This window comes from Leuciscus leuciscus, assembly GCF_965113295.1.
Source record: "Leuciscus leuciscus genome assembly, chromosome: 3".
NCBI lineage: Eukaryota > Metazoa > Chordata > Actinopteri > Cypriniformes > Leuciscidae > Leuciscus > Leuciscus leuciscus.
The window spans coordinates 3,003,464-3,019,791 of NC_138727.1; the positions used below are offsets into that span (position 1 = coordinate 3,003,464).

At 42.3% G+C, this 16,328-nt stretch overlaps 2 protein-coding genes and 2 long non-coding RNA genes across 8 annotated transcripts in view; 2 read left to right on the plus strand and 2 right to left on the minus strand.

Annotated features, from left to right (window-relative positions):
- LOC309494472 (T-lymphocyte surface antigen Ly-9-like) overlaps positions 1-16,328 on the minus strand; it is an 82,716-nt gene that overhangs the window by 63,018 nt on the left and 3,370 nt on the right. For both annotated transcript variants that reach the window (XM_082163852.1, XM_082163853.1), the window contains exon 3: positions 16,023-16,265. In XM_082163852.1, the coding sequence (XP_082019978.1) occupies positions 16,023-16,265 (243 nt within the window). The remainder of the gene's footprint in view (positions 1-16,022; positions 16,266-16,328) is intronic.
- The window catches only part of LOC309494520 (CD48 antigen-like), a 68,549-nt gene that overhangs the window by 3,999 nt on the left and 48,222 nt on the right, over positions 1-16,328 (minus strand). The gene's annotated exons all lie outside the window — the stretch shown is intronic.
- Positions 1-16,328, plus strand: part of LOC309494548 — a 42,592-nt gene that overhangs the window by 1,506 nt on the left and 24,758 nt on the right. The window lies entirely within an intron of this gene.
- On the plus strand, positions 319-16,066 carry LOC309494560. The gene is made up of 3 exons (XR_014204363.1): positions 319-2,847; positions 3,708-7,813; positions 15,941-16,066. It is a non-coding gene; the product is annotated as an uncharacterized lncRNA (long non-coding RNA).

The following is a 16,328-nucleotide window of genomic DNA, read 5'->3' on the forward strand; positions in this document are numbered from 1 at the left end:
TCTGATGATGACAATCAGATTACTGCGGAAACTGTTGATAGTGGCAAGACAGGCGGTAGAAGATAGTGTGAAAAAAAGAGGGTTGAGGACATCGAAAAAACAAACAACATGGATAAAAAATTGGGGAGCAGTGGAGCCACAAAATGGAAAGCTAAAAGGGAGAAGGATAGCAGAGAGGATTTAATAAGGAGTAATATTCCAACCATCTCCACTTTTTTCAAAAGTTGTCTCGACCAGATAAAGAGCCTTGCGGCGCCTGCGCCTGCGCCTGCGCCTGCGCCTGCGCCTGCGCCTGCGCCTGCGCCTGCGCCTGCGCCTGCGCCTGCGCCTGCGGTGATGCTAACAAAGAGGAGTTTAGCACAATATCCAGCCTTGCTATTTCAGATGAACCTGAGCATCAGCACCAGCACGACAAGACAGAGAACCCCAGCCCGGCTGGAGTGACAGACACCTGTTCAAGTGCCCCCCCCACCACCACAGTCTCCGACTCCGCTTGAGACCAGAACCAAAGCAGGTGCTTCGGAAGCCGCTGAAGGTGGCAGAGACCCGGCGGTGACGGATAGGTTAACGTACATTACCAGTTTGACAGCCTCAAAATCTAGGCCAATCTATTACTTTTTCCGTTTATTAAAAACACTGATTAATATTATAGATGCCCGGATCGGAGCAGAAGCCTTCCGAATCCGCATCCACCGACCCACCTAAATAAATATTTTTTCTGATTTAGCTAGAGCCCAGCACCCGCATTTCACCACCCCTCTGTCCCCGTATGATGTGTTGCTTTCTAAATCATGTAACGTTGTTGTATTAATGTTGACTGTTCATTTTTATGACCAGATACGCGTTCTAGGCTTATCAATGCATAATATGTGGGACTCATTCTCTAGTTGAGGGTACTTTCATGTAGGGCTGTAGTCAAGACCACCTTTGTCGAGTCCAAGACCAGGACTAGTCGAGTCCAAGTCAAGACTAAGTCCAAAGAGGTTAGAGTCCAAGACAAGACCGAGTCCAAAAAGGACTCGTCATCCACTCACTCGCGGGACTCCATCATGAGCAACACCAGATGCTGGTGGACACGCGGGAGGATCAGGAATGCCGTTTTCAAGTCCTTGTCCACGCTCAACAGAACTGCAAGCTGTTCCGGAGCTGGATGGACCAGGAGGTTCAGGCTGCGGGGACTCCATCTACCCATGCCCTGCCCACTCACATGCCTCTAACGAAGATGGGTCCTAAGGATGACCCTGAGGCGTTCATTGATCTCTAAGCCTCATTAGGTTCACAAGGTTCATTTAAGCCTATGTGGTTGCCCTGCACGCTTAATGAACAAACTACAGCTGGTCCAAAACGCAGCAGCTCGAGTTCTTACCAGAACCAGGAAGTGAATCAATCAAAACTAACTTTAGCTGGACAATAACTTTATTCTAGAGCTGCTGTAAAGCCTAAACAATCTCTGTTACTTTAATTTCCTATTATCACTGTAAAGCTGCTTTGAAACAATCTATATTGATAAAAGCACTATATAAATTAAGGTGACTTGACTTGACCTAGGTCTCCGGATGCAGCCCATATTCGATGCATCCTCGATATCAAGAACACATCCGGCCACTTTCATGTGTCCTCTGTCCTTGCGTTCTTGAGTATTAGAATTGAACTTCGACGGTTGATGATGACTTTTAAGAGTGTAATGCTATAACTATAATACATACACTCTCAGAAAAAAAGGTACAAAAGCTGTCACTGGGGCGGTACACTTTCAAAAGGCCTTGCCTAAAGAGTGCATAATAGTACCTTCATAGTTACATATTGGTACCAAAAGTGTACATTTCAGTACATAAAGAAGTCTGTAAAGAAAATAATAAATTTTAAGTGTTTGTAGTGCCGTAATTTTAAGTTATATTCAGCTTTAAATTTGAAACTGTATTAAGTAACAACTTGGATATTTGAGTTATCTCAACAAGTTCAATCTAGGGAAGTTATTTCAATGATACATTTTAAGTTATGATAACTAATTGCAATAATTTTTTTACAATGAATAGATAAGTGTTTCTAAACTTTTGACTTATCTTCAGTAAGTTCACAGTGTGGTAGATTTTTTAATAGATAAAACAGTAAACTGTATATTAAACTAACCATGTCTCTAACATCTAACCTTACTTCCTTTTTCAGGCCTAACATGATAACACTTTGAAACACAATGTACTAAAACGTTCTGTCCTGTGTTTTTGAATGTTGTATGTTGTGTTGCCATACCCCTTTTACTTTGGTTGTGTGAGTGTATAAATAACAAATATGGGAATTGAAACTAGACAGATGACTAAATTTGAACCTTGTGATTAACAATTAAGTAATCATTAAAACAAAGTTTGCTTTAGCTGGTAACAGAAGGGTTTGTCTATGAAAACCAATCAAATTGTGGGGAAATTTTGTAATGCAGCATGATATTTTTGCCATACCTACTTATTCTATAAAAACTGTTTGTAACCCGCATGTAGTAAGTCTTTTATTTTGGCGGGCCCACTTCCTGCGCTTTCCCCGAACTCCCGAATTCCTCAAAGTTATGCGTCACCGAGTTCACTTCCTCTCTGTCTCCACTGTGGCTGTGGCATGGTCTGTTCGGCGTCCCCAAACACATCTATAAAGTGCTCCAACTTTAGCGATTCAAGCTCTGAATACTCGGTGAGTCTTTTTTTTCCAACTGTAACATGTTCAGTTCAGCCATGTGATTGATCACCGAAGCATTATTTTGACTATAGTTGCTGCCGCTTCCCAACCAGAGCTGTTTGATTCCACTCTGTTTAGACGTCGGGCTGTGCCTGGAGACCCGCGTTAGTCATTCCGATCTCAAAGGTAAACGTTTTACCTGTTATATTATGAAGGCATTGATTTAATAGGTTAGCACGGTTGCTAGTTTAGAGCATTATTGCTGTTTTGAGCGTGTTTTGTCACTGTTGTGACTACCGCTGAAATGGCTACATGTATTGGCGGTCATTGAAGCTTATTGATTTTAACGTAGCTACGTATTTACCTTTTTGATATTGCGCAATACCTTTCATGAATACCAAATTCTGTTTTAGTGTTTTGGGTAATTTGGAGACTAATACTTTTGTTTATTGGAATTTGAAGGTGCACTTTGTATTATTATTTTGAATGTCAACTTTGAGTACGTGTTTTGATTCTGAAAATGACTACATTTAGATTAGTTGACTATGAAATTCAAGTTATGGTAAAATATCACAGAACATGAGATTAGTTACTTTACTTTATTATACTTATTCCATATTTTTGAATTCTCGACTGTCCCAACTTAAGGACTCCGATCGAGATGGCGAGCCAAAAGAACTCGGACCTATACGTGGTAGGATAAGCGAACCACACATCCACCGTGACTGAACCTTTCCCTATTTGGATTATCTATGGCTCAATCCGTAATTAACTGACATTTCACCAGACTTTGTCTCGGCCGTGGAACACATTGCGTCGGGGGTTATTTTTTTCCCTTCTTTTCCTGTTTTTCTTTTCCATTCATTGGCAGTGCATTAATCTGCCATTGAATTGAACTTTACGTAGAATTGTGTTTTGTATGTGTCATTGAAGGTACTTTGTTTATGTTGTTTATGTTTTGTTTATGTTGTTTATGTTTTGTTATTTACTGAATACACACACTCAGACTAAAATCTATGACTCCGGTGTACTCATTCACAACCCAGGCTCTGTGACGATCCATCTTCTGTTGCCAGATAGCATCCGCAGTCAATTGCCTAGTCTATAACTGTTACATCTTGTATTCTTTTAGCTGGTGGGATTCTCAATGGATCCTCCAGCCTTGCTTCTTCTTGGGGGAGATTCTCTGAGAACTGCTCGAGAGATCCTCCGGCCGTGATTAAAGCATTTAAAGGACATTTGCTAAGGTCTGTTTGTCAATTATTCCTGTGCAGGAAGAAAGCTAGTTAGGGAAGCAAGTTAGTTAGGTAGACTATATATTAAGCATCGATTGGAGACGTTAGGGATCGTCGATTGGAGACGGCCCAGGTATTTATTAAGCGTCGATTGGAGACGGCGCAGGGAGAGCGTCGATTGGAGACGGCCCAGGGAGAGCGTTGATTGGAGATGTCCCTGGTAGACTTAGGTCAGATGAGATAGGACTTAGTTAGGTTTAGGGAAAGTCAATGTGAAAAATATTGTTGTTTTACTGTCATAGATTCACGATTGTATGTCAGCAGCAAAAACAGGAATCTTATGTTCCCTATCGTCCGGTCACTACGACGTACGTCATGGTGATCGACGAATAGGAATCTCACTAGAGAGGCCAATCTACTTAGAGTGAAACTAAACGAGCCAATGCATATTGGTGTGCAATCATTTGCATCAGCTGTGCAGCCTCGCAGCGTGGGTATTTAACGAGCAGCTGGTGCGATTGCACTTCAGCTTTTTGCTTCGGAGCCGAGCGTTTCGATAGTGTTTAATCTACTAAGTGATCAAACAACAAGTTTGTTCGTGGGTGGTTCATGTTTTCGCACAGGAACATGACTACGTCGGCACGCCGGTCAACTCTTCTTTCTCCGGGAAAGCTTGAGTCCCCTCTGCTGTTGGCCAGCCTCTGCTTGTGTGTATAAGCACAGCTGCAGGTCTGCTCGACACTGGGAGACCGCGGAGATCGGCGAGCTGCCGGGCTGCAGCGAGGGTTATCACGGCAACCCAGCGCTCGCTCGGCACTCTAGGTGCGCGGCCTCCTTGTCTATTCTCCATTGTAGCGCCCTCCCTGGTGGCCACCAGGAGAGGTCTACTTCAGTAGAATGGCTTGGGTGATCTGAGAGCTGAGGGCTGCTCCTTCGGGGAACCAACTCCTTTGGGCTCCTCCCTCTCTTGTGCATCACAAGTTGTGCAGCTTCTGGATGGGATTGCTGGTCCTTCAAAATTGGAAGAACCTAGCGTTTCATTCAGGGCTCCAGCTGAGGGCAGTTGTCGATTGCTGCATCGGAGAGAGGGCCTGTTTCGTTCTGGAAATGAGGGTGATGCTGAGTTCCCACTGTAATAGTGTGTGTGCTTATGCTGAATCAGATTCAGAACTGACAGCCATGCTTTCCTGGGTCTTTCTCGGATGTGCATTGAAAACTTAGCAGTATGGAGCTATATTGGTGCCAAAATATGGAACACCAAAAGTCCCAAATTCTGCATACGTTTTCACCTCTCTCGCTACCCTCGATGGTGGGATGGCTGTGCCTCTGGCGAACCAACTCTGCCCTGCATGTGAGGCCAAGGCACTATTATTGCATGAGGGAAGTTCTGAGGCGGAGTTGATTGGTAGTTCTCGGCCAGACGATGTCTACCTTGGTGGTCCAGAAGCGCCCCTGGCTGTCCTTGCAGAGGTGCGAGAGGTCGTCAAAGTACGCTTTCTTGATGCTCCCATCTCACAAGGTGGCCTTTTCGGCGACACTGTTGAGAATTGGCCCAGCAGTTCTCCGCAGTCAGCAGCAGACTGAAGCTCTTCCCCCGACGTACCACCAGTGTGCCTCGTGGGCCGCCCTTCAGTCTACTCATCACCATGGGTGTCATCCCCTGCAAAAAAAACAAAACAAAAAACACTCCGGCACAGCCTGCTCTACTGTGTCCGCTGCAGGAGGATAACACCGCCCGTCTCAGCCGCTGTTTAAGTGGTCGGTGAAACAATCACCCATGAGATGGGTGACCCGGAGATGGGTGGAGCTGCTTTCTCCCGGTGGAGGGCCGGGGAACGAATCTTTTGAGTGTTCCACCACTGGAGGCACAGTGGTACCTAAATTCTCAACAATAAAAAAAAAAAGGAAAAAAAAAGAGCAGTTTCTCTATCCCTGGGTCTGAAGAGGGCCAGGAGAGCAGTGGGAGGAGAGAATCCTCACCACTCTCATCCGCCTCTTCTATCGCCAGCAGGCAACAGTGTGCGGTTCGAGAATGCAGCCAAGCCGCCTCCTGCACCTCCTGCCCCGTGGAACCAGGTAAGTGTTGCTCAGCACACTCAGACTCCGCTACGGGCTGCCTCCCAGAGAGAGCCTCCCGAGCTGAGCCCCTGTGTTCCACCTCGCTGCCCCACTCCAGGTACGCCTACGGTCCCTTTGGTCCCGCTTGTACGGTCTCTGCGAGCCTGGTTAGCGTTCCCCAGTCTGTCTCGCTGGCTCATTCGGACCATCAGGCTCGGCTATGCGATTCAGTTCGGCCGGTATCCCCCCAAGTTTCGGGCCATTCACTCCACTACAGTGAGAGCAGCCGATGCCCATGTCTTGCGTGCGGAGATCACGGTCCTACTGGCGAAGGACGTGATAGAGCCGGTCCCTCCAGCTGATATGAGGTCAGGATATGAGGTGGTGGGTTACGACCGATCTTGGATCTGCGACTTTTGAATTGGAGCCTTCACAAGCTACCGTTCAAAATGCTCACGCAGAGACGCATTTTTGAATGCATCCGTCCCCGAGATTGGTTGCAGTGATCGACCTGATGGACGCGTACTTTCATGTCTCGATTCTTCCTCGACACAGGCTGTATCTGCGCTTTGCGTTATTATTATTATTATTATTATTATTTTGTTTTTATTTTTCAACTATTTCGACGACTGGCTCATACTGGCACACTGTCGAGATCAGTTATGCGAACACAGGGACCTCGTGCTCAGGCACCTCAGCCAGCTGGGCCTTCAGGTCAACTGGGAAAAGAGCAAACTCGCCCCCATGCAGAGGATCTCTTTTCTCGGTATGGAGTTGGATTCGGTCACTCAGACAGTGCGCCTCACTGAGGAGCGTGCTCAGTCGGTGTTGAACTGCTTGAACACGTTCAAAGGCAGGACGGCGGTCCCACTGAAATTCTTTCAGAGGCTCCTGGGGCATATGGCAGCAGCAGCAGCGGTAACCCCGCTTGGACTGCTCCATATGAGACCGCTTCAGCACTGGCTTCTCGGCCGAGTCCCAAGATGGGCGTGGCATCACGGCACTCACCGGGTGGCAATCATACCGGTGTGCCGCCAGACCTTCAGTCCGGGCAGGAGTCCCCTTGGAACAGGTGTCCAGGCATGCTGTGGTATTCACAGATGCCTCTGCCACCGGCTGGGGTGCCACGTACAATGGGCATGCAGTGTCAGGGGTGTGGACGGGCCCCCAACTGCATTGGCACATCAACTGCCTCGAGTTGCTTGCAGTATGTCTCGCTCTGAGCCGCTTAAAAAGGCCGCTTCAGGGCAGAGACGTGCTGGTCCGTACGGACAACACTGCGACCGTTGCGTACATCAACCGACAAGGTGGTCTACGCTCCCGTCGCATGTCGCAACTCGCCCGCCATCTCCTCCTCTGGAGTCAGAAGCATCTGAGGTCGCGTCGAGCCATGTATGTCCCCGGTGTGCTCAACCGTGTGGCCAACGAGCTATCACGAGCTGTGCTTCCGGGAGAATGGCGACTCCACCCCCAGGTGGTTCAGCTGATTTGGAGAGAGTTCGGGGAGGCTCAGGTAGACCTGTTTGCCTCCTCAGAGACCTCACAGTGCCAGCTGTTTGACTCCCTGACCGAGAGCTGGCCCCGGGGCCTTCGCAAATATGTGTTTCCCCCAGTGAGCCTTCTTGCACAGACACTGTGCAAAGTCAGGGAGGACGAGGAGTAGGTCCTTCTTGTGGCTCCCTATTGGCCCACCCGGACCTGGTTCCCAGAACTTATGCTCCTCGTGACAGTCCCTCTAGCGAGATTACTATTCGTCGATCACCACGATGTACGTCTCCATTCATATTATGTAACCGAGACGTTTTATATCAATATTTAAGGTCAGGTCTGTTCAAACCCATAAAGTTCTAGACAATGTTGTTTTCGTCAACGATGACGATAACGAAATGATTTCGTTGACGCACCTTTTTTTTATGACGATAACGCGACGATGACTAGCTAAAAATGGCTCTAAGGTGACTAAAACATGACGAGACGTTTTCGAGTTTTCGTTGACGAGACGAGACGAGACGGAACGAAAATGATTATAAGTCTGACGTTCACAATGCATGTCATTTCTGCCTATTTTGCGTGAAATCTGTCTGTTTTGAGCTAAAAAAAAAAAAGTATCAGCAATGCTGCTGCTTCCTATCCTTGTTTTGGATACGCCCACCACCCGGCTGCCGCCATGCCGCGCACCAGATTCCACACAACAACAGAGAAGCACCTGGCTGCAGCCTGCAGATTTGGGCGGGGGTGCACCTGGCGTGATTCTAGCATGTTTTCATGTTCATCGCTGCATGGTGAGTACATTACAGGCAAGCTACTCTTTTTTTGTTCTAATTTTATTTACATTTTATTTTACCATTTTTAATTCTGAAGTGGCGTTTAGTGTGATGTTATTTGGTGTAAAAATGAGATCGTGTAATGCTAACTTTACTCATCATATCACACAAATAACTAGGACAGCGTAGGTCTAAGTGTGTGTGTGTGTTTGTGCGTGCGTGCGTGCGTGCGTGCGTGCGTGCGTGCGTGGTGTGTGTGTGTGTGTGTGTGTGTGTGTGTGTGTGTGTGTGTGTGTGTGTGTGCGCGCGTTTGCGTGGTGTGCGTGGTGTCTGTGGTTTTGGTGGGATTAGGATATAGTGTTAAAACCATAGGTTAAAACAACAGAGGCCCTTAAAAAGAAATATAGTGGCAAAACTAAACCAGGAGAAGAAATATAGGCTAGGATATACAAAGATATATTGTAGGATATTCTTTTCCTATGAATACATTGATTAAATGTATTTTGATATTATTGTTATTAATATATATAAATATATATATAAATATAAGGTATATATTAAAAATATATATATATATAAAAATAACCTTCAAGCTTTTAAAACTATTTCAAACTTTTAGGATAGGCTTTCTCAAGCCAAATTAAAGTTTGTGTTGACAAACTTTTTTAACTAGTTTGTTGTTCCTAAACAAAGTAAGTCTCTTAGGTACTTTACAGACAAAGCCAATAACACTCAAGCATATCTTGTCTAACATTTTCCTATAATATGTTTAAAATGTATAAAAAAGAAATTCCTTGTATGACTCTGTACTATGTTAATGCCTCTCTTTAAAATTATTCAATATTGTTTGTTCTGTATTTTATCTAAATTAGGTGTTGTGAACTGGAGTGCATTTTCCAGACAATATAGGCAAGAGTTCCGGGTGCCCTACTCGCTGACTCTGTGCTTGCACTGCACTGAAGTATACAAGCACTGCCCACCTGGGTCTGTGGGTGATGGCCGAAGCGGAGTCCTGCGGGGACTTTATTCTGAGAAGGAGGTTGAGGGCTATTGCTCGGTTGACTGTTTTTTTTTTTCAGGCTGAGTAGATTGTGTGTGAGTGTACGTACGTGTGTGAGTGTAGGTACGTGTGTGAGTGTACGTACGTGTGTGAGTGTACGTAGGCAAGGCAAGGCAAGGCAAATTTATTTGTATAGCGCATTTCATACACAGCAGCAATGCAATGCGCTTCACACAAAAATGTAAAAAATAAAAACAACAATATGAAACTACATACAATTTTACAATATATAAGACACCAACCAAATAAATAAATAAATAAATATAATTATTTATTCACACATTAACTGTAAAAAGCATCTGAAAAAAGTTTGGTCTTTAATCTAGTTTTAAAAATTGTGATAGTTGGAGCGTTTTTAATGTTTTCTGGAAGCTGGTTCCAGAGATGAACGCCAAAATAGTTAAAAGCAGATTCCCCTTGTTTTGTTTTAACAATAGGTTTTACTAGAAGCTGTTTATGTTGTGATCTAAGGGGTCTTGGTTGAGTATACTGTTGAAACATATCACAAAGATATTTTGGTCCCAACCCCTTTATTGACTTAAAAACTAATAAGAGTGCCTTAAAATTAATCCTATATCTAATTGGTAGCCAGTGTAAGGACTTTAAGATTGGAGTAATATGATCTATTCTTTTAGTTTTAGTAAGGATTCTGGCTGCACTATTCTGTACCATTTGAAGCGGTTTTAAATTCTTTTTAGGGAGTCCTGTTAAAAGCACATTACAATAATCAATCCTACTCGAAATAAAAGCATGTATGATCTTTTCAAGATCCTCCTTAGACATGAATCTTTTAAGCTTATTAATATTTTTAAGATGAAAATACGCTGATTTTGTGATTGTTTTTATGTGATTATTAAAATTTAGATTATTATCTATTAGGACACCAAGGCTTCTTACCACTTCCTTTGCTATTAAGCCCTTTGTTTCTAGCAGGGTAGAGATTTTACATCTTTCCTCATTTCTTCCAAAAACGATAACCTCAGTTTTATTTTTATTAAGTTGGAGAAAGTTCTGTGACATCCAAGTATCGATTTCTTCAATGCACTGACAGAGAGTTTCAATGGGGGTATAGTCATTAGGCATTAGAGGTAAATAAATTTGTGTATCATCAGCATAACTATGGTAAGAGATTGAATTTTTCTTTATGATTTTACCAAGTGGTAGCATATATAGATTGAATAATAGTGGACCCAAAATTGAGCCCTGGGGAACTCCACAGGTCAAAGATGTTAATGTTGAGGAACAATTTCCAATTTTAACAATAAAACTCCTGTCACAAAGATACGATTTTAGCCAGCTGATCACAACACCGGTGAAACCAACCCAATGTTCCAGTCGATGAAGCAATATGTAATGGTCAACAGTGTCGAAAGCCGCACTGAGGTCCAGTAATACTAAGATGGATGCCTTGCCTGCGTCTGTATTTAGTCGGATGTCACTTATGACTTTAGCAAGAGCTGTTTCTGTACTATGGTGAGTCCGGAAACCTGACTGAAACTCGTCTAGGCAGTTGTTAAGTTTTAAAAAAGATGTAAGTTGATTAAAAACAATTTTTTCAATAATTTTGCCAATAAACGGTAGGTTTGAAATGGGCCTATAGTTGCTTAATATGGATGTATCCAAGTTATTCTTTTTGAGAAGTGGTTTTATAACCGCAGTCTTTAGGGATTTAGGAAATGTACCCATTTGTAAAGATGAATTGATAATATTAAGCAATTCTGGTGCTAGAATATGAAAAACCGATTTTAAAAAGGTGGTGGGTAGAGTATCTAGTGTACAAGTGGAAGAGGAGAGGCTTTGTACTGTTTTATTCAGTGTTTCAGTATCGATCAAACTGAAATTAGCCATCCTGTTTAATATTCCTGTAGTTGTTTGTTCTGATTGCATTGTAGTATGTTTTTGATGTATTATATTCAATCTGATTTGATCAATTTTGGATTTGAAAAAGAACGCGAACTCATTACACTTTATGGTCGAGATGAATTCAAGTGGTAGTTTTTGAGGGTGGGTTGTCAGTTTTTCCACTGTCGAGAAAAGAACACGAGCGTTATTTAGATTTTGATTGATAATGTTAGAAAAGAACAACTGTCTTGCTTTACCAGTTCCAGTGTTGAAGTTTTTAAGCTTTTCCTTGTAAATATTATAGTGTACTGGGAGTTTGGTTTTACGCCACTGTCTTTCTGTCCTCCTACATTCTCTCTTCAAGAGCTTAACTGTTAAATTAAGCTTCCATGGGGCTTTCTGTTTTCTATTAACTTTCTTGAGTTTTAATGGTGCTATATCATCCATAATATCTATCATTTGTGAATTAAAATGATCCATCAAATCATCTACTGATTTTGATGTGTGGCTCAAAAATTTAGAATGAAAAACTTGTTCAAAAAGAGCATTGGTGTAATCATTAATCATTCTTTTTTCTATCATCACAGAGGTGTTAGACTTATGAGGAGACATGGAAACATCAAAGAAAATGCAGGAATGATCAGATAATGCTAAATCCTTTACAGTCACAGAAATATCAATCCCCCTTGTGATCACCAGGTCAAGTGTGTGACCAAGGGAATGTGTTTTTTCCTGTACATGTTGAGTTAGGTTAAATGTGTTAAGCAGTGAAAGTAGTTCACTAACATAGTTGTTATCTGGATTGTCAACATGCAAATTGAAATCCCCAGATATTAAAACACTGTCAAACTCTAAACAAATAAAAGAAAATAGTTCACCTAGTTCATCAAGAAAAACTCTAGGGGAATGCTTTGGTGGTCTGTAGATGATCAGTAACAGAATTTGAGGAGAACCCTTAATAATTCCACTTAAATACTCAAAAGAAACAAATTCGCCAAAGAATAACTGTTTGCATTCAAAAGATGAATTAAAAATTGTGGCTATTCCACCTCCTTTTTTGTTAAAACGAATGGCACTTAGAAAATTATAATTAGGAGGGGCTGATTCAATAAGGGTAGACACATTATTTGCTAGGTCTAACCAAGTTTCGGTTAGAATTAAGAAATCAAGGTTATATGCACAAATGAGATCATTGATTAAGAAGGACTTATTAAGTAAAGATCTGATATTTAAAAGAGCAAATTTCACTATGGTGATATGATCTGCTTTAGAAATCTGAGTTTGTTTAGTTACTCTTTGAAGATTTACCAGATTTACCCCATAGGCTGGATGTACTCGATTTCTCCTATCACTTATTATTACTGGGATAGGCCAATTTGGGACACTAACATTAGATGGCACAAACTGAGTGGATGGACAGAGACATAAAGGATTTTCATTTTCGTTTCCAGCAGGACATTCATAACTTATAGATTGCAAAGTATCTGAGAGCACAGGGAGAGTGTCTAGCTGGAAAAACTGTCAATGTATACCAAAGGCCATGTAATTTAAAAGGATAAAAGTCAATTTTTTTACTCCTTCTCTATTTGGATGAAGGCCATTTCTTCCAAACAGATCATGTCTAGTCCAAAAATAATCAAAATTTCCAATGAAATTAAAACCAGCAGCAATACAAAAATGTTTTAACCATATGTGCAATCCAAAAAGACGGCTAAAAAACTCACATCCCCTAGAGGGCAATGGAATGGGACCTGATATGATGAGTTGTTTACCTAGGGAGTCAGCTTTAAAACAGAGGTTCTCAAAATCTTGGTACAGTTTTGCTGACTGCCTATCCATTACATCATTTGCCCCAGCATGTACAATGACTGATTTTACAGAAGGATGAAGATCAAGAAGTTTAGGTAAAAGGAGGACAAAATACGTACGTGTGTGAGTGTGTGTGAGTGTACGTACGTGTGTGAGTGTGTGTGAGTGTACGTACGTGTGTGAGTGTTTGTGAGTGTACGTACGTGTGTGTTTGTGAGTGTACGCATGTGTGTGAGTGTACGTACGTGTGTGTGTTTGTGAGTGTACGTACGTGTGTGTGTTTGTGAGTGTACGTTCGTGTGTGAGTGTACGTACGTGTGTGTGTTTGTGAGTGTATGTACGTGTGTGTTTGTAAGTGTACGTGTGTGTTTGTAAGTGTACGTACGTGTGTGAGTGTACGTACGTGTGAGTGTACATACGTGTGTGAGTGTACGTACGTGTGTGAGTGTACGTACGTGTGTGAGTGTACGTACGTGTGTGAGTGTACGTACGTGTGTGAGTGTACGTACGTGTGTGAGTGTACATGCACACATACAGATAATCACGTACATCAACCGTACACACACACACACATACGTATACACACAGACAGACGCATACGTACACACGCACACACACACGTACGTACGTACACTCACGCACGTATGTACGTGTGTGTGTGTGTGAGTGTACGTACGTGTGTGAGTGAGTGTACGTACGTGTGTGTGTGTGTACGTGTACGTACGTGTGTGTGTGTGTGTGTGTGTACGTACGTGTGTGTGTGTGTGTGTGTGTGTGTGTGTGTGTGTGTGTGTGTGTGTGTGTGTGTGTGTGTGTGTGTGTGTGTGTGTGTGTGTGTGTGTGTGTGTGTGTGTGTGAGAGTGTACGTACGTGTGTGAGTACGTACGTGTGTGTACGTATGTGTGTGAGTGAGTATACGTACGTGTGTGAGTGTATATGCACACATAAAGATAATCACGTACATCAACCGTACACACACATGCGTACATACACACACGCATACACACAGATAGACGCATACGTACACACACACGCACACACACACACACACGTACGTGTGTGTGTGTGTGTGTGTGTGTGTGTGTGTGTGTGTGTGTGTGTGTGTGTGTGTGTGTGTGTGTGTGTGTGTGTGTGAGTGTACGTACGCATGTGTGTGTGTGTGTACGTACGTGTGTGAGTGTACGTGTGTGTGTGTGTGTACGTACGTGTGTGAGTGTGTGTGTGTGTACGTGTGTGAGTGTACGTACGTGTGTGTGTGTGTGTGTGTGTGTGTGTGTGTGTGTGTGTGTGTGTGTGTGTGTGTGTGTGTGTGTGTGTGTGTGTGTGTGTGTGTGTGTGTGTGTCTGTGTCTCTGTGTGTGTACGGTTGATGTACGTGATTATCTGTATGTGTGCATATCTCTTTTATACAATTATTTTTGTTTTGAAATAAAAGTTATCACTGGTATGAGTTTGGTTTTTTGAGTTGGCATGCATAATATGGGATACAGACAGAGATTGACAATGTACTGTATGTAGTTAGTTTAACTTAAAACTACTTTATTGGCATAAATGTTTTATAATAACCTAATGCACAAAAATAAACAAGAACTATTACAGAGGAATGATTAAAATAAGAAATATATAAGGTGCCATTAATGTTTACAGTAATTTTGTAATTTACACAGTGAAGTGCAACAGAATGTAAAAAACTTTTAAAATACTACACAGATATTGCACAATATATAGCCTATACTCTGTAATTCCTTATGTTTACCTTAGATCAGACATAGTTAAAACTATGGATATATGCTCAACTACTTTTTGCTGCTTTCATTATTACTTTAGAGTTGGTTTAATACTTTATCATTTTATTAAAGTATTATTTCAAATTTGCGCAAGCGTTTTTAAGACGCGTGACGTCACCACTTAACGCAAATACGACGCATGCGCTGTCAGCGCGATATGGCGCATGAGTTTTCAACCGCATTTCCTGTTTACCGTGGCGTCGACGCCATTACTGTGCCACTAACCAACGAGAAGCCCCAGGAGCGGCCCCGCCTCGATCGACGTCATCACTTTGCCCCTAACCAATGAGAAGCGTTATGGGCGGGGCTGCACGTGCAGCCCCGCCCCAGGTGCAGCCCCGCCCCGATCTGCAGGCTGCAGCCAGGTGTACTTGCAACAACAACACACCTGCGGCTGCGGCTAGTCACTCGTCACACATCTTCGATATGAGGCGCCGGACTGGACAAAAGCGAAACGAACTGCGCGAGCGAGACCGAAAGTGCGCGAGAGAGACCCGAGTGTGTCCGAGCATTAGTTTAGTGGGCTAATTAGTACACAGTAATATATAATTATTATATAACTTAGATTATAACATAAATTATTATTTAACTAATTATATAATAAAGCCACAATTGCCAAAGTAAGAATGTTAGTTTTTGAGTAAAACAGTGATTCCACTGTTACCACTTTATCTGTGTGTAATGTTGTAGTAGCTCAAAGTTTTTTGCTGTTTAAACTGTAAACCATTCCTTTATTACTGTGATTACTGGTGAAAATAGCCAATGTGCTGACATTTTAGAAGATCATCAATTCATGGAAAAAATATAACTTGAAATATGGGGATAAAAGGTTTCTGCCCAATGCGACAATGAAGTAGCCTACAGCTTGGCAGCACTGCATCTCCATCAATGAGAAAGTCTAGTTTATTATGCAAAGGTTTTAAGGTTAACTGTTGTTTTATGAATTGCAACACTTGCTACAACCTGTCAAACCTAAGCCCATTTCCAATACTTTTTAACCTAAATTAATTTGTTAAAGACTACTTTTTTTTTTTTTTTTACTAAAATTGACTAAAACTTGACTAAAACCTTTTTGCGTTTTCGTCGACTAAAACTTGACTAAAACTATCAAGTTTATAAGTGACTAAAATGTGACTAAAACTAAAAAGCATTTTCGTCCAAAAGACTAAGACTAAGACTAAAACTAAAAGGGCTGCCAAAAACAACACTGGTTCTAGATTTACAGTAGATATGTTTCCTTACAGAAAACACAAGAGCATTTTTAACAATTTCAAGAATAAAAAGCATGTAAAATAAAAAGAACTTACATGACACTGTAACACTCTCACTTTTGTTACTGCTGACAGGATTGTGTGTCTCGCATGAGTACGGTTTATTCTCCTGGACTTCAGTAGATGACAAGAACACTTGAGGGTTTTTTTCATTCTGGATCATTTTGTCTTCTTTATACCAGGATAGAGTCAGATCTTCTCTTTTTCCGATGTCACATGTGAGAGTCGCATTCCCATCTTTTGTGCATATGAACTTCACAGCAGGTTTAGGGGCCTTTTCTGTAACAGAAACATGGTGGTTATTTCCTAATACTGTAACTATTATAGAAATATACAGTCTGA